This window comes from Sturnira hondurensis, unplaced genomic scaffold, assembly GCF_014824575.4.
Source record: "Sturnira hondurensis isolate 20B ecotype Veracruz unplaced genomic scaffold, ASM1482457v3 Scaffold0015509, whole genome shotgun sequence".
In the NCBI taxonomy this organism is placed as follows: Eukaryota; Metazoa; Chordata; class Mammalia; order Chiroptera; family Phyllostomidae; genus Sturnira; species Sturnira hondurensis.
In genome coordinates, this window is record NW_028088140.1 from 5,969,792 (window position 1) to 5,988,116 (window position 18,325).

Here is an 18,325-nt window from a genome sequence, read left to right on the forward strand (position 1 = left end):
TAGACACTTGACCCTGCCTTTTTGGAGCTTGTATTCTAGCATGAAACAGACATTAAATGAGGAAACAAATAATATGATGTCATATAATGGTACATGTTACAAAGAAAAGTAAAGCAGGACAACAGGATAAAAGCGAGTGAGGCTATGCAATGGTGTAGTCCTCTCTGAGATGATATTTGAGCAAGGCCTACATAAAGTGAGGCAGCGGTCACGAGAGGTGAGAGAAGAGCCCCGCTGGGAATAAGAATAGAAAGTGCAAAGACTCCAGGGCATTTTCTCCATGCAAGATAAAAGGCAAAGTCCAGGATACTGCGTAGTTTCTTCCTCCCATAATGAATAGCTTGCCCAATTCTCAGAACACAGTGCGGTGTTCGGATTGGAGGCCCTTCCAACTTCCCCATTTTAAACTTCATATTCAACACTAGCCCTTTTCGGTGCCTCTATGAAATAATTCCTCTTCCTCTAGAGAAGCTTAACTCATCCACCAAAAAATGATCTCGAGGTCCTCCAGTTATTAATATAAACTTAAAAAAAGAGCACTTACTACTTTCTAAGGATATGTGCGGGGGACAGTGATTTTTGTTTTTGTGTGACATGAGTACACCTGCAGGTTAAGCGGCTGCAACTAAGAGTGGAAGCACGATAAGTGAATCCCCGCCCTCCCAAGTCAAGGTGCTCTTTCCCGCACGACTACATTTCCCAGGGTGCCCCGCAGGTCAGGAAGTCGCGTGGAGTTGTAGCTCCTAGGACCCGGATTGTGGCAAGATGGCGGGTTCGTGGTGAGCTGCAGTCGAGGTAACCGTCGTCCTTTCCTCCTCGGTCAAGGAGTCCGTAGAAGCTAAGCTGGACAGGCCCAGAAGGTTTATCCGCAGTTGTCGAGGTCTCCTACTTGTCGTTTGCGGCAGCAGAAAGCCTCTGGCGTCACCAGACTCGGTCCGCCTGCTGAAGAGCTGGAGTGTGGCAGCGCGCTTCTTGTGGCGGCACTCCCCTGGTACCGCTGCCGATCGCTTGGGGATCCCTCCCAGGTCCAAGTCTTTCGGACCTGCCCACGGGTGTTAGTCCCCGTGCTTTTGGCAACGTGCTCCTCACACTTAGGGGCCTCCGAGGCCCTGCAGTTTCTGCTTCGGTGTTGAGTTCTGGGCCTAGTGACACCCTCAGAATTACTCTCCCTGGGGTGAACAGTTTGATCCACTTGTGGGTGTGCTTTCCTCTGGACCTCGGGCAGGGAGACCTAACGCCCCCTGTCATCAAATGTTCTGTCTCTCGGCTCGTGCCCAGAAGACTAGGGTCTATGTGCCACCCTGGCTACCTATTAAGCAGCAGTGTAGCGGTAGAGTGAATACATCCATCTCTCTGAACCGCTGAGTGTTTAAAATGAAGATGCCTACTTCACAGATTTGTGAAAGAGCACATAATGCATAGGCAAGTGGTATGAAATCAGAGGTAGCAGTACTAATTTTCTGACAGTGCAGAGAAACAGCCTGCAAAGTTTAGCAAACAAGACGCATGCTGATTCCATGTTATCAGAATGGGGGAAGGGAAGAAATAGTCATGGAGGCCGGTTAAAAACAAGAGATGTAACAATGCTTATATCCTTTTATTCACAACAGCCATGGGGATTGTGATTGTTTCCATATTTACCAGGGAAGAAACTGAGTGTCATCTAATTAATGACTTCCCAAATGCTTTCCAATTTGTGATTGACTCTTAAACTTTGTACTTAGTTTCTTCATGAATCAAAATAAAGATACCTCATGAATGAAATGAATGGTAAAGAAAGCACCTTGGACAGTTAAAAATCTTATGCATACAAGATGGGACATAACTATGTTGTTCATATGGAAAATAATACAATAATAAATAATACAAGAATAAACTTGTGTACTCACTGCTGTAAACCTACTTTTGCTCCAGCCAGTGTGTAACAGTGAAATTATATTTGGCACTTTGAAGTGTTAATAGGTGTTTCTCTAAATCAGTATTTAATAAGCAAAGGATAGGCCTTATTTAATATTTCATTAATTGGAAACAGAATACTACTCTAAGAGATGTAATAAGATCTTGCTGTGGTACCTGGGAAGTTGTACAGAGACACATTAGCATTATGAAAGAGGGTGATCAATGTAGCATATGTGAGTGACTGATTCTGAGGGTAATCACATTTACTGGGCACTCATTAAGTGGTAAGAACTACACTAGGTGCTAAGAAATTTGCATTTGAAAGAAATTGTAAAGAACATAGTTGTGGGGTTTCTGATCTTACATTTTGATAATGTCACTCTTATTTTTAAAGATTTTATTCATTTATGTATTTTCAGAGCGGGGGGAAGGGATGGAGAAAGGGAGAGAAACATCCATGTGTGGCTGTCTCTTGAGTGTCCCCAACTGGGGACCTGGCCTGCAACCCAGGCATGTGCCCTGACTGGGAGTTAAACCTGGGACCTTTTGGTTTTCATGCTGGCACTCAATTCACTGAGCCACACCAGCCAGGGAATGTTGCTCTTTTCTTATATCACATGGAATGGACAGTTGTTTAAAAGTTTTGCTTTAGGTGTCTGGTTCTAGGTAGTGATTCCTGTCTCATTCCTGTAGTGGTCAGTATATCGTGTCACTTTGATTTACTGTTGGTAGCAGTGATTTCTTTTTTTATCTCTTGCTTAGGATGAAAATAGGTATGCCTAGAAGCAACTTCTAAAAGATTTTGCTCTTCAAATCATCTTTTTCCGTACCACCTGATAAGCATCTTGATTCACCATGGCAGTAGCAGCAGTGAAATGGGCGGTGTCAAACAGAACTATCTTGAAACGTTTATTTCCATTTCAAAGTAAGTGAGTTTTTTAATATTTAAAAAGTCTTAAACTTTCTCAAATGCTGAAGAAACGTATTCATTTTAGAAAATTTAAAACATTTATTATTGTGTATGCTTTAGCAGGAGTGTTTACAATAATGGAAAAAGGGAGAAGGAAAAAGGAAGAAAGCCTAAATGTCTATCAAAAGGGAAATGGGTAAATTATTGTATATCTTTACTGTATGTATTGCCAAATGGAAGGGGAGAAAAGTTTGTCATAGAACAGTATCTATTGTGTGATTCCCATTTCTGCATTTAAAAGATTATCTACTACATATGTATGTGTGTTTTTATATATAAATGCAGAGAAAAATGGGTTATCTGCATAAACCACAAGTGGGATTTTAACACAGGGCAAGGAAGGGATTGATAAAGAAGAACTTTCTCTGGTTTGAATCATAGTTAGTATGTTTTCATATATTACTTTTTTAGTAGTACTTAACATCAGCAAATAAAGGGCAAAATTACAATTCCATCTTACAGAGATAATCACTGTTAACATTTTGGTGTATTCTCTCTGTGTTTTTATCTATATATTTAGCCATTAAAAAATAAAATTTAACTTTTACCTACCTTTTCTTTCTTTTTTAAAAGATTTATTTGTTTTTATAGAGAGGGGAAGGGAGGGAGAAAGGGATGGAAAGAAATATCAATCAGTTGCCTCTCCTACCACTGGGACCTGGAGACTGAACCTGTAGTCCAGGCATATGCCCTAACTAGGAATGGAACTTGAGACCTTTTGCCTTGTGGGATGGTGTCCAATCAGCCGAGCCACCTCAGTCAGGATTCACCTACCTTTTCTGAAGTAATGTATGTAGCCTTTTCTTCAAAGTCTATTAATACATATTTGATAGTTAAAACATCAACCCATATAAGTAAATAGATTATTAAAATTTTGTTTCCCAGCCAGCCTTACTTCCCCTTTCTTTTTCTACTGTGTGAATGCTGTTTTCCCATTTCTAAAGCAGATATAGAGTGCCCCAGTAGGTTTGCTTTTGCATGTTTAGTAACATTGGCTAACTTTTTTACACATCTTTGCTTCACTCCAATCTTCTCCTTAGTGTATCCTATTTACTGTAATTTGCAGTTAAATGTTTGTTTATTGAATTAAGGAGAAAAGAGTTGTTTGAAGATTAAGATTAAAAGTACAAGTAAGCCCTGGCTGGTGTAGCTCAGTGGATTGAGCACGGGCCTGCGAACCGCACGATCATGGTTCGATTCCCAGTCAGGGCACATGCCTGGGTTGCAGGCCAGTTCCCAGTTCCTGGCAGGGGATGCACGAGAGGCAACCATACATTGATATTTCTCTCCCTCTCTCCTTCCCTTCCCCTCTAAAGATAAGTAAATAAATAAATAAAGTTCAATTATTTGCTCAAAATGGGTCTTAAAAAAAAAAGTACAAGTAAAAGTGCCTTGGCTGGATGGTTCAGCTGGTTGGAGTTTCATCCTATACTGAAGGTTGTGGGTTTGATCCCGTGGGTTTGATCCCGTGGGTTTGATCCCCAGTCAGGGCACATACCTAGGTTGTGGGTTCTTTCCCTGGTCGGGGCACGTATGGGAGGCAACCTATTGATGTTTCTCTCTCTCTCTTTCAAGCCAATAAATATATCCTTGGTTGAGGAGTAAAAGTGCGTGTGTGTGTGTAAAAGTACAATTAAGTAAAAGATTGCTGAGAGACTTCAGATGTAAATATCAGAGCCAAAACAATAGTCTGCCCTTGATTTTTGGGAGAATTTTTGTTCAGAATTGTGAGACCCCCCTACGGCCTAACCTCCTCTTTGCCCTGATAGGAACCCAGCACCAAGGCTAATGGTAATCAGACCTAATCAGTTTTTACCTACTACATGTCCTGATACAGTAGTCAGTCCTCACTCAGGTTAATCTGCCCTTGGATAAGTGAAAATTGTCTATGAATACTCTACCCAATAGATTGTAAATTTGTACAGTGTCTAATTTATTTTGGTTCACTCAATGCTCCTCATACATGGTAGGTAATAAATAAACGTTGAAGTGATCTGAATGGATTGGAGTTTCAAATATCTAATTAGCTAAAAATTAATTTAAATTCCCCCCAGAAAATTATTCCATTCTCACTTAGCCATCCTAGTATTCAGTGACCACCTAACTTCTTGCATCCTGAAGCCCCTTAGTCTGCGCAATTTCTACAATTATCATTGGAGGTAAAGTGTTATTACTATTATTGATATTTTATACTTAAAGAAAGGACATTAAGATTAAGGCAAAGCAAAACCATGATTAAGAGAGAGAAAATTCAACAAACAAAAATAAAAAGGAAGGAACTCTCAAACCCTTCCAAAAATATACAGTCAGTGTGGAATGTGGAATATTTTACAGTTTTTAAATATTTTATGCCATGTGTTGTCTTTCTGAAAATGAAGGAACGTGAGTTCTCTGGCCTTCAGAAGCTTACTCATGGTTGTTTATGTGGTAACTGAGAACTGTGATAAAAAACTAGGTTTCTCCATTTTACTTGGTCCAATATGCTTTCTGCTGTATTGCCATTCCTGTAATAACTTAAAATATTGAAAATTTGTAAAAAAGTGGAGTTCTCAGCTTTTATATATCTTATCAAAATGCAATTAAACATATATATATATATATATATATATATACCAATAGCCTGTAAGTTACAGAGATCTGACTCATTAGAATTTTTTTTGGCACATTTATTTGCTTTAGTTGATTGATGTTAACTTTGGCATCAGTTCTAATTATACATTTAGAACCTCTGATACTTAACCATAACTAGAATTTTTCTCTTGATAAAATGTCATTTGAATTTTTAGGTATTAATTGTACAGAAATTAACATTTTAGAGGAAGTCTGACAATCACTTCTTTATTAGTACCACTGTAGGGGACACATTAATGAACATGTGGTTGCTCTTGTGGTTTCTGGCCTTAAGGAACTCACTTACCGTATTTTTAAGACTATAAGATGCACCCACCACCCCCCCCAAATTTGGGAGAAGTAATGGTTGTTAATGCTGCTGTTGAGTTCCGTTTACATTTACATTGGTGAAATATTATGTTATTTATGTTATTAAATATTTTACCACATTTTTTGCTTCAAATTTTTTTTTCCTATTTTCCTCCTCTAAAACCTAGGTGTGTCCTACAGTCCAAAAAATATGGTAGATTTGCAGGTGAAACAGGTATCTATAGAAAATAGAAATACCTGGAATATGAGGTAGAGTGTGATATATGTCATAAGGGTTCAAACAAATGTCTGTGTAAGTCCAGAGTAGAAATTGTACAGTTCTTTGTTGAACTGAAATACTGTTTTGAGTTTTCCCTTGTGCCTGTTTAAGAACACAGTTCTGTCTGTCCTGCCTCTGTTACCCATTCCTGTTTCTTTCAGTGAACACGCATATCACCTAGCTGGTTTGTATTCGGAGTAAAACTTCTTTTCATGTTCATCCAGGCACAATTAGGAAAATCCTCAACAGTGTAAAACAAGAAAATAAAATGCTTAAATATTTTTTACTTTATCCTCTGATTTGTCTTACTGAATACTTCTGTATTAGCACAGTTAATTGAAAATTAATGAGTCTTTTGAGAGATGAGGTTAAATTTCTAATTCTTTGTATTTTTTATATTGGTAGAATCTTGGGTTTGACATTTTGCTGAACAGTCTTTTGTGATAATAGTGAATTTTGTTAAGATACTTTTTATGCTTTAGGGTAAGAATTTAAAAGATTTTAATTTATTTTATTTTTAGAGAGGAGAAGGGAGGGAGAAAGAGAGGGAGAGAAACCTCAATGTGTGGTTGCCTCTCTCACCCCCACTACTGGGGAACCGGCCTGCAACTCAGGCATGTGCCCTGATTGGGGATCAAACCTACCACTGTATGGTACACAGGCCAGCGCTCAATCCACTGAGCCACACCAGCCGGGGCTGCAGTAAGGATTTATGTTTAGACCCATAAGTGTGTGTAGTCCTTGGGGAAAGAATAGGTATGCAAAGATGAAGTCATCTTTTTTACACATATTTGATGCACATCAACAACTGATGCAGAAAATACTGCAAAGAAAGTATAGCAGTGTCATTGAAAATGTTTGTTGTGGGACATGTAAAGTAGACAGCCCTGCCCTCTGTACTGGGGTGTGTGAGGTGAGGAGGGGAGAAGGACTTTATGGAAGAGGAGCATTGACTTTGAAGGATGAGTGATATTTGAACAAAGTGAGGGTTGTGTTTCATACTGAGGAGCAAGAGGCTCAATTGAGAGAAGTTGCTCCTTGACTTCAGCCAAGTTATTTTCAGAACTTGCTTTTAACTATACTGAGCTACATTCACATTTTTTCTTTATATTTGAAGAACAACACCCTTTCTCTGAACACAGGAGAACCTTTCACAGACTTTTCAAAATATGATTATGGCTCCTGAATTTGTAGGTATTCTAAAAAAGAAAAATGGACTTTAAAATATGAGCATTTCGATTAAGGAAAAATAATGTTGAACAATTTGTTTTGAATTTCATCAAAATTCAAGGACCTCTTTTGCCTCTGCTTTATGAACTGTTCACTCCAGTCACCTGAAAATTTTTAGAATTCCCAAATACTTCGTATTCTTTTTTACCTCTGGGGCCTGGCGCTTGTTACTCCCTCTTCAAGGAACATTACACGTACCCTAACTCCTATTTATTCCCTCATCCTTCAGAGTACCTTAGACATCCTCTCCACTGGAAAGGCATTCTTTAACCTATACTGTTGTGTTTTGTAATTTTTTGTGTTTCCTTCTCTTTCCCAATACTTACCCATTCTAACAGGGCTTATCTTTTGTATTGGGATTGTTTGTTCACTTGTCTGTCTCTCGTCACACTTGTACCCTTTCCAAGGGCTCGGACTGGATCTTGTTGAATCCCTGGCCATTAGTATATCCCTGTTTCATAGTAAACAGTAAATATTGGTTGAATGAGTGAAACTAGCTTTACATTAATGTGAGAACATATGCTCAAATTAACTAAATTCACTTTGTTTTCGGGGGGGGGTTTGCAGATGGAGCTTTATTTTGTGTTCGTCATAAGTCCACATATTCTCCTCTTCCAGATGACTATAATTGGTATGTATTAAAATTAAGTTGAAAAAAATAACAGCTGTATCTGAAATGATTTACTTTTATTTCTTGTCTGGGTGTTTTCTGCTTTTTAATTATTCTTTCTTTAATTTCGTTTTGAAAAATGATTTCAGTGACCTTATTTACCCAGTATCAAGGCTTATAAATGTTTTAAATAAAAATCATTATCATTATTTTTCAGCAGATACTTAATTTGTTATAAGACACACGTGTTAGAAATGGTCTCTTATTCCTGAAGGATTCCTTAGCTTCTTGAAAATCTTAATTTTTATAATTTTCTTTTAAGGTTCATATCTGTTACTTATGCAGTTATTTATCCTGTCTTTTGTTTCACATTAAATAATCCTAAATCACAAACTTTTAATTCAACCACAATTATTTGGTACTTATTCAATTCTAGTCACTGTGCTAAAAACTAGGAATAGCATAGGAATAAAATGTGTTTTGTCTCTATAGCAGAGTCTGATGTGCAGAAATTGCAACATATTTTCTTAAGCTGCAGTTTTATCTCAAATTTTATTAAAGATATATTTTCTTTCCTCTTGACACTATCTAGTTTTAAGTTTTAACTGTATATTTAGTAAGTGTTAACATAGTGATGAAATTGTAATAGGTAACACTTTTTGAACCTGAAAAGAATGAGTCTCATGGGGCATTGTGTAAAACTCCATCAAAAATTATTGGATAGATTAAATGTTCATTGTAGTCATGTTATGATATTTCATCGTAAAATCATGGTGAAACCACCTTATCCTGTCTTAGCTAAAAAACACTATCGCATCATTGCTGGTCTGGCTCAAATCTGGCTGGTGTTGAAAACCTAGAAACTTAAATTTATAGACATGTAGAGAACACAGATGTTTTATAAAAGCTGAAAGTTGTGCTCCTTAGATTGTATATGGATCTAAGTACAATATTAATTTCCAGAGTCTTTAAAAAAAGAGGCTTGGTTAGTTGGTACTTGAAAGAATGAGATCCAGTCAGAGCATTCCTGGAAGTGTTTAGAGGAATATTGCTCAAAATGTGTTCTTCTGAGGGCTATATTAATGGAAGCAAGAGACAATATTCAGTAGTTTCCAAATTTATATGACCATAGAACCCTTTTTATGGGAAGCCTTTACTGTCGTACTCTTCTTTTGCCAAAGGCACTTTGAAAAATGCTGATCTAGACAAAGTGTTCACCTACAATCTTTATGATTAGAAAGTCAGGTGATCCTTTACCTGGAAGATTAATACTTTGTTGATTTTCAGCTTTAATAATTCAGCCAAGTAATGTCCTTCTTACAACTTTTGAAGGCAGTTTTAGGATAAGAAAATAAGAAAAAGAAGTTCTAACAATAGTGACAAATAAACATGAAAGTCTCTTCCAAAGATCTGGGTAGTCTAAAAACCAATAATTTCAAGAATAATTTACATATAATAGTGGGTAATGCATTCAGGGTTTGTCATAGTTGTTAAGCTGACATATTTGGTGGGATGGCCTGAGTTCTGTATGGTATGGGTATCAGGTTTGCCAGTCCAGTGACATGGCATCTATTCTTCAGGGATTCATGATTAATTAATTTTAGCTCTAAGAATGATCATTCTGCCTTGAATACAGTATAACTCTATTTCTGAAACATTATTATTATTTTTTTTTTTAGCAAAGTAGAGCTTGCTTTGACATCTGATGGCAGGACAATAGTTTGCTACCATCCTTCTGTGGACATTCCATATGAACACACGAAAGTATGTATGAGGAAATCTCTTATAATTTTTAAGTTGCTATTAGAAATAGTCACACTTCCTTATAGTATCTAAAAGGATGGATTTCCTTTTATTTGATTTTTTAAAACTTTGGTTTAAACCTTTTGGCTTTTTTATTGTACTGTTTTGATTTTTCTCTTATTTCTATTTCATCTTCTGTCTTTAAAGGCTTTTTTCAGCACAGAAACTGAATTATTAAAACACAATAATGGCATCAGTTTTCTTGTCTGAAATTTGGTAGATTTTTGACTAGTGATCAAATACATCTAATATAAATACACTGTCCCATGGTACTCTATATTATAATATAGTAAATTATGAAAAACTTGTACTTTAGAGTGCTGTTTATAACTTCTATATTGTATTTGGTCTAATAATCCCTTTACTGTTTGCTGAACTTTTTATTTGTTCTTTTTTTTTAAGATTTTATTTATTTGTCTTTAGAGGGGAAGGGAAGGAGAGAGGGAGAGAAATATCAATGTATGGTTGTCTCTTGTGCTTCCCCTGCTGGGAACTGGCCTGCAACCCAGGCATGTGCCCTGACTGGGAATCGAACCTCAATCCTCTGGTTCGCAGGCCCATGCTCAATCCACTGAGCCACACCAGCCAGGGCATGTTAGTTCTTTCTAATCAGCCAACATGGGCATATGTTTTAAGTGGCTTAATTTAATTGTTTTCATATTTCTTTAAAGCAAAGTACTAGATAGAAGAGGTTTTGCTTTATTTTTAGTACAATTTGTCCTTGGCCCAAGTCTTTTCTATTATTTTATATTTGAAAGGCCGCCTTCTCTTTCTCTAAGCCTTCTTCTACTATATTTGGTAATGTTTGATTTGCTTTTTGAGGAGAAAATAATTAAATAATTCAAGTCATCACATGATGCATCTAGTGGTACCTATTTTTAAAGATTACCATTAGGGCCAGAATACTGGTTGACAGAATTGATTGTTATTTTGCTAGTTTTTATTCTTTTTTTAACCTCACCATTTTGTCTTCCAGTTTTGTATTCTAGCCACATATCGTAGTAATAATTCAGTACCTCTTTTGTTTCATTTCTTTAGGCATTGTGCAGAAAATAGGCCTAAGTCAGTAACTTTTGGCCTGTAAACCTTCCAGCTTATACTATTTTGTGGCTTCTTCCCTTCTTATTTTGTGGTATATTTCTGGTTAAGTGCTTTTTCTTGTTTTAGTAGTAATATTAAGAAGCCCAAGACTGCAAGGTTATTTCTCCGCATCCATATTCTCATTAGTATATGGCTCTTTACATCCCTGAATCTGTCCCTTCTCCTATCCCTCCCAAATCTCAAAACTTTTCCACAGTACTTTTAGAACTTAATGTCATCAACAAAATCTCTCATAAACTTAAGTATTTTCAGAATGTTGCCTTCATCTTCTATCTTAACAGAACCTGGCTGTACTCTAGGGCCAGTGCTTGCCTAGCCTTCTTAAGTAGTTGCTATTTTCTTTCCTATATATATATATTTTTTTACTGGGCCAAGCAGTGAGGTAGGTGTCTCTGTAGCATCTCATTGTCATATCCAGACCATTTTTCCTTCTCTCTAACAATTTCTAGCTTTGTCATTTATGTCACTAAACTATACCATCTACTACCTTTTTGTGTGGCTGTTATCTACCAACCTGCAGTTTTCTTCTCTCCTTTCATCCTTCCTTGAAGATTTTAGATGTACTTTCACACTCTCCAACACCGTTTCTGTCCTAATATTTCAGTACCTAGGTAGATAAGCTGTCTAATAACCTGGCCTCTCACTTGCTCTTTTCTCCCTACCTCAGCCTCTACTCCCTTGGTTGTACCCTAGAGATAGTCTAATCACAAATAACTGGTTCACCTGTCTCCCAATCTTGCTTTCAAGATTTCTGCTAGCTTACTACCAACTGCCCCTAGTGTTTCAGCTCCAAAAATTATTTATCCTTCACTGAGACCATTATCAGTGGATTGAACCACTTTCTTACAGTTCTTCATGTATTTCACACATTCTCCCTTCTCTCCTTACCCAGCATAGATTCCATGATCCATCATTATAATCCCTTGCATATATGCCCAACTTTCTGCTTTCTCATTTTTTGATGTACTCCCTTTGTTGTAACAGTTGTCTCCTCTCCCACGTCAGTGAGTATTCCTCTCTCTAGTCTGGAAGGTCACTCTTAATCAGTTTACATGTCATTACTCCTCTGCTGCCACACTGGCCTCCCTGCTGTTCTTCAAGTATATTTAGGCAGCTCCAGCCTCAGGGCCTTTGTGATTTTTTAAATATATTTTATTGATTATACCATTACAGTTGTTCTATTCCGCCCCTTCATTCCCCTCCACCCTGCACACCCCCTCCCCCACCATTCTCCCCCCCTTAGTTTATAACCACATGTCTCAAGTTCTTTAGATTCTATATTTCCCCTACTATTCTTGCCCTCCCCCCTATCCATTTTCTACCTACTGTCTGTGCTACTTATTCTCTGTACCTTCTCCCCCCTTCTCCTCCTCCCACTCCACTGTTGCTAACCCTACATGTGTTCTTCATTTCTGTGGTTCCACTCCTGATCTAGCTGTCCTCTTGGTTTGCTTTTGTTTTAGGTGTGGTTGTTAATAACTGTGAGTTTGCTGTCCTTTCACTGTTCATATTTTTTATCTTCTTTTTCTTAGATAAGTCCCTTTAACATTTCATATAATAAGGGCTTGGTGATGGTGAACTCCTTGAATTTGATCTTATCTGAGAAGCACTTTATCTGCCCTTCCATTCTAAATGAAAGCTTTGCTGGATAGAGCAGTCTTGGATGTAGGTCTTTGGATTTCATGACTTGGAATACTTCTTTCCAGCCCCTTCTTGCCTGTAAGGTCTCTTTTGAGAAATCCACTGACAGTCTGATGGGAACTTCTTTGTAGGTGACTGTCCCCTTTTCTCTTGCTGCTTCTAGGATTCTCTCCTTCATTTTCATCTTGGGTGATGTAATTATGATGTGTCTTGGTGTGTTCCTCCTTGGGTCCAACTTCTTTGGGACTCTCTGAGCTTCCTGGATTTCCTGGAAGTCTATTTCCTTTGCCAGACTGGGGAAGTTCTTCTTTATTATTTGTTCAAATAAGTTTTCCCCTTGTGGCTGTTTCTTTTCCCCTTCTGGTACCCCTATAATTTGGATGTTGGAACGTTTAAAGATGTCCTGGAGGTTCCTAAGCCTCTCCTCATTTTTTGAATTCTTGTTTCTTCATTCTTTTCTGTTTGGTCATTTTTTCTTCCTTCCCAGTTTCCTTTCCATCACTATTGGTTTCCTGTGCATTTCCCTTCATTTCAATTAGTTTAGCCTTCATATGTTCCTCTAATTTGTGACTATAATCAACCAGTTCTATGAGCATCCTGATCACCAGTGTTTTGCACTGTGCATCTGAGAGGTTTGCTATTTCTTTTTCGCTTAGAGTTATCGGCTCTGGGCCTTTGAGTTCTTCTTGAGCCATATTTTGGAATGTTCATGCCTGTTAAGTATGAGGAGCAGAGCCCTAGGTGTTCACCATGGCAGGGCAACTCAGTTGCTGGGTTGTGATGCTGTATGTAGGGGTGGGGTCAAAGGAAAGCAATGGTGGGCACTGTTTGCTGTCTCCTGTCGCCACCCCGGGCCGCGCTATCCGTCCCACTGCACTCAAATGTACTCAGCCTGCTGCTGGGTTCGTTGCTGGGGGCTGCGTGGTCCGTTTCACTGCTCACTCCCCTGCTGGTCTCGCGAATGTGTGACTGCAGCCAGCCCACCATCCTGAGCCCTCCCTGGGTCAGCCTGAAGCAGGGCTGCCTGGGCTCCTGGGTCGGGGGATCTTTTCTCCCTGACCCTGCTCTGTTGCTGGCTCCGCCCCTCTTACCGGTCCTGTAGAAGGGTTTGTTGTTGTCAGACTTCCATATAATTCAATTTTCTGTTGTTCGGCTGCATCTTTGTTCTCCAAACCTTTGTTGTATTCAAAATTGGTCGTGGGAGAAGGCACAGTGTTTCCACCTACGCCTCCATCTTGGCGGAAGTCCAGGGCCTTTGTATTTTCTGCTGCTTCTGCCCGTAATGCTTTTACCGCAGAAATCCTCAGAGTTTATTTCCTTTCCTTTAGATCTTCTTATTCATTACCTAGTGACTTGACTACTACAACAAACTGGCCTTCATTGACTACTGCGTTTAAAGTAGCAGTACCCCTACCTCTGGGCTCTCTATTGTCCATTGTTCTACTTTTTTCAATAGCATTTCTCATTTCTGACACACTGGATATTTTCTTATTTTTCTGTCCATCTCCCACAACTGAAATGTAAGCTCCATGAGGACAGGGCCTTGTCTCTTTTGTTATATCCTCAGCACCTGGAATCACAGTAGGTTCACAATGAATATTTGTTGTTTAAATGAATAAATTTATTTCTTTTTCACCATGCTTTAGGTGAGGATAAGCACATCATTAAACTATACCATCTACTGTTTTCTGTTTTAGGAGTAAGAAACATTCCCATGGGGAGGCATGGCTTTTTTTGTTTCTCAGCTAATAAATTGTAGATTGGGCTGCTTAATAAGAAGCATTCATGAAAACATGTTATTATTAGCTGTTAAAGAATACTGTTAAAGAACAGTATGTTCTTTCTGAACCCAGATTTACAAATCTCATGATGATAGTATATAGCATCAAATAATATCCTCAAACCTAACTTAAAATTCAGACTTGATTTTTTCTTTCTCTAGGAGGTAAGGCTACAGTTCTAATGGACCCTTTGATTCTCTAGGGCCTAGAAAGCGTAGAGTGTACAAATAATCTGGCCATATGTAGAAATACCAACTAAGGCTGGCTTTAATAATACTAAGGCAATTGGCATCTTTGGCTTTCTGGTCATGTATATTTGAATCTAAAGCATGTTAGATTATCTTCTGTAGATCCAGGTAAAAAGAGCCTTCTTTTCTGCTTCTGCTTGGTGTATGTTTTATTAAAAGTACTAATATTCTCAAAATGTTTTCCAAATTTAGGATATCTAGTTTAGGAAAATAAAGATATTCTACCAGAGGCAAAAAGTAACAATTAAAATGATTGGAAAAATAAAGTAAAAGTATAAGTGGTAGGCAGTTCTTTTTGGTGGTTGATTTAGTGAACAATTTTGAATGTCAAGTTTTTTAAATTCTTAAGAAAAACTAGGAATTCAGGATGATAGTTAGGAATGTTCTATAAAGTTAAGATTCATCTTTATTTTAGTTTTTCCTTTTAAATGAAACACTTAGGCACTCTTTCTTTGAAGTTGATCAAAGAGATCAAGTAGTACCTAATAATCAGTTCAGAGTCTTCCAGTGGCTCCTGGTGTAGGCTTCGAAGAATTTAGAAGTTTACTATCTTTTATCTGTATGCCTGGGGAGGGTAGGGGAGGAACCTGTTTTCAATCACAAAAAGTAGAGAGAATTTGTGACGTATTAGAACTGAGCCTGATTGGGAATAGAACCATAGACCATGAATATTCATTGACACTCAAAAATAACTTAACGTTTTGATAATGTTTAAAACATTTGATCTTAAGCAACAAATTTAGTGACCTAAAACAGAAAATACAGGTTCCAATTCCATATTTCCTAGCACCGCTAAGGGTCTGATACAAATAAGAGATAATATATTTTTTTAATATAGTTTTAGACATGACTTTGTTTTTATTTATTTTTAGATTTTATTTATTTATTTATCTTTAGAGGGGAAGGAGAGAGGAAGAGAAACATCAATGTATGGTTGCCTTTCATGCATTCCCTGCTGGGAGTTGGCCTGCAGGGAACCGACCTGCAACCCAGGCATGTGCCCTGACTGGGAATCGAACCTGGATCCTCTGGTTCGCAGGCCTGTGCTCAATCCACTGAGCTACACCAGCCAGGGCTTAAGAGATAATATTTTAATATAATTTTAAGTGTCTATGGAGCATTTTAAAAAAATTTTATGTCTCTTTATTTCTGTTTGAGGACATAAAAGAAAAATTAATAGCTACCTACCATTACTGAGTTCTGAGAGGATAAGAGACAGCTAAGCATACTACATATTATTATTTCACTTGAGCCTCTTCAAACCCTTATTAGATAGATATTACTTCTCTGATTTTATAGAAAGGGAAATTCAGAGCTTAAGTAACATGCCAAAGGTGACAGAGCTAATAAGTGATAGACTCAAAGGCCAAAGCTCAAGTTCTTAACTTCATTATACTTCGTCCTTACCCCTCCCATACTGCATAAGCAGTTCCTTATTTCTATTTATTTCGAATTGTTGCTTCTAAATGTTACTTTGAAGGTCTTTCATAATCTGGTTTCTTGAGATCCATTTCTTTTTTTTCTTTTTTTAAGTATATTTTGATTATTCCATTATAGTTGTCCCATTTTTTTCCCTTTTGTTCCCCTCCACCCTGCATCCCCTGCACCAGCATAGCCCCCCCCACCCCAACCCCTTAGTTCGTGTCCATGTGTTGTACATATAAGCTCCTTGGCTTCTCCATTTTCTATACTATTCTTAACCTCACCCTATTTTGTACCTACCACTTACACTTTTTATTCCCTATACCTTTTCCTCCCATTCTCTCCCCTTCCCTGCCTACTAATAACCTTGCACGTGATCTCCATTTCTGGGACTCTGTTTTTGTGCTAGTTGTTCGCTTACTTTGTTATTGGTTTTGTTTTTCTTAGGTTCAGTTGTTGATAGTTACTAGTATGTTGTCATTTTACTGTTGTTCATAGTTTTGATCTTCTTTTGCTTAGGTAAGTCCCTTTTAACATTTCATATAATTAGGACTTGGTGATGATGAATTCCTTGAATTTAATCTTATCTGAGAAGCATTTTATTGCCCTTCCATTCCAAATGATACCTTTGCTAGATAGAGTAATCTTGGATGTAGGTCCTTGCCTTTCATGTCTTTGAATACTTCTTTCCAGCCCCATCTTGCCTGCAAGGTTTCTTTTGAGAAATCAGCTGTCTTATGGGCACTCCTTTGTAGGTAACTGTCTCCTTTCCTCTTGTTGCTTTTAAGATTCTCTCCTTATCTTTGATCTCGACTAATGTAATTCTGATGTGCCTTGGTGTGTGCTTCCTTGGGTCCAACTCCCTTGGGACTCTTTGAGCTTCCTGCTCTTCCTGGGAGTCTGTTTCCTTTGCCAGATTGGGAAAGTTCTCCTTCATTATTTGTTGAAATAAGTTTTCACTTTCTTGCCCTTCCTCTTCTCCTTCTGGCATCCCTATGATTCAGATGTTGGTACGTTTAAAGTTGTTCCAGAGGTTCCTAAGCCTCTTCTCATTTTTTTGAATTCTTGTTTTTTCATTCTATTTTGGTTGAATGTTTCTTTCTTCCTTCTGGTCCAAATTGTTGATTTGAGTCCCAGTTTCCTCCCCTTCACTGTTGGTTCTCTGTATATTTTTCTTTATTTCACTTTGCATAGCCTTTACTTTTCCTCCATTTTGCAACCGTACTCAACCATTTCTGTGAGCATCTTGATTACCAGTGTTTTGAACTCTGCATCTGATAGGTTAGCTACCTCTTAGTTGTTATTTTTGGAGCTGTGATCTATTCTTTCATTTGGGCTTTCTTTCTTTGTGTTAGTGCACCTTAGGTTGTAAGGTGTGGAGCCTTAGGTATTGGCCAGTGTAGGACAACCCACTTGGCTTTGATGAGGTGCTATATGTGGAGGAGGGGTAAGAGAGGAAACAATGCCACTTGCTTGGCTCTGGGCCAGCTTTCAGTCACTTCCCCTGCTACCTACAATGAAATTGGGCCCTTCTGATGCTGATTCCTGGGTGGGTTGGTTTATGTACATTCTAGGATCTTGTGGGTCTCTCCAACAATCTCTCCTGTGAAGCTGGGAGTTTCTACTGCCTCCATAACCCCCCACAGGTTTTTGCAGCCAGAGGTTTTGAGGCTTTATTTCGCATGCTGGAACCCTGGGTTGCACAGTTTGTCTTGCTCCCCAGTTTTTCCTCCCCATTTATCTGCACACAAATGCAGAACCACCAGCCGCAGCCTCCCCGCCCAGTCTTACAGCCGTTGCCTTGCCATGTGTCCTCTACACCCCTCCTACCAGTCTGTATGAATGTGTCTTCTTTAATCTCTTGGTTGTCCGGCTTCCATATGGCTCAATTTTCTGGCAGTTCTGGTTATTTTTTCTTTTTCAATTTGCCATTGGCCTTCTTTTGGTTATGGGAGGAGGCAAAGTGTATCTACCTACACTTCCATTTTGGTCAGAAGTCCCATTTATTAAGATTACTTGTTTGTCCTGTGTTCTTCCTTTACTCAGAGGATTTGTTATCCCTCGTAAAATATCTTCTGCCCTCTGACAGGTGTCTGACTTGGCTCCCATTATACTTCTCACTGATATTTTTGTTACTTTGCATTTCCGATATACTTGTGCCACTTTCATGTACTTATATATTACATTTTAAAGAGGTCTTATCATTTCATGTATATAACCTCAATAAAAATCACCATAAAGCATCATTTTTTGCCATTTCAGTCATCTAAAATAAACACACTAAAATTTTTCTGCTTCCATTATATATGAGAAATATCCTTTTCTTTTTTTATTACACAATTTTCTTTTTATTCAATGTAAGGAAATCAATTATATACTCATCTTGCCCAGACTGCCTATCCCCAGCTAAGAAATTGAATC

General features: G+C 38.1%; 1 protein-coding gene across 1 annotated transcript in view; it reads left to right on the plus strand.

Moving 5' to 3' along the window:
- Nucleotides 1-742: 742 nt before the first annotated feature.
- The window catches only part of MRPL42 (mitochondrial ribosomal protein L42), a 30,022-nt gene continuing 12,439 nt past the window's right edge, over nucleotides 743-18,325 (plus strand). The window contains exons 1-4 of the mRNA XM_037064673.1: nucleotides 743-795; nucleotides 2,662-2,824; nucleotides 7,866-7,929; nucleotides 9,588-9,672. Of these exons, the coding sequence (XP_036920568.1) occupies nucleotides 2,755-2,824; nucleotides 7,866-7,929; nucleotides 9,588-9,672 (219 nt within the window). The 5' untranslated portion in view covers nucleotides 743-795; nucleotides 2,662-2,754. The remainder of the gene's footprint in view (nucleotides 796-2,661; nucleotides 2,825-7,865; nucleotides 7,930-9,587; nucleotides 9,673-18,325) is intronic.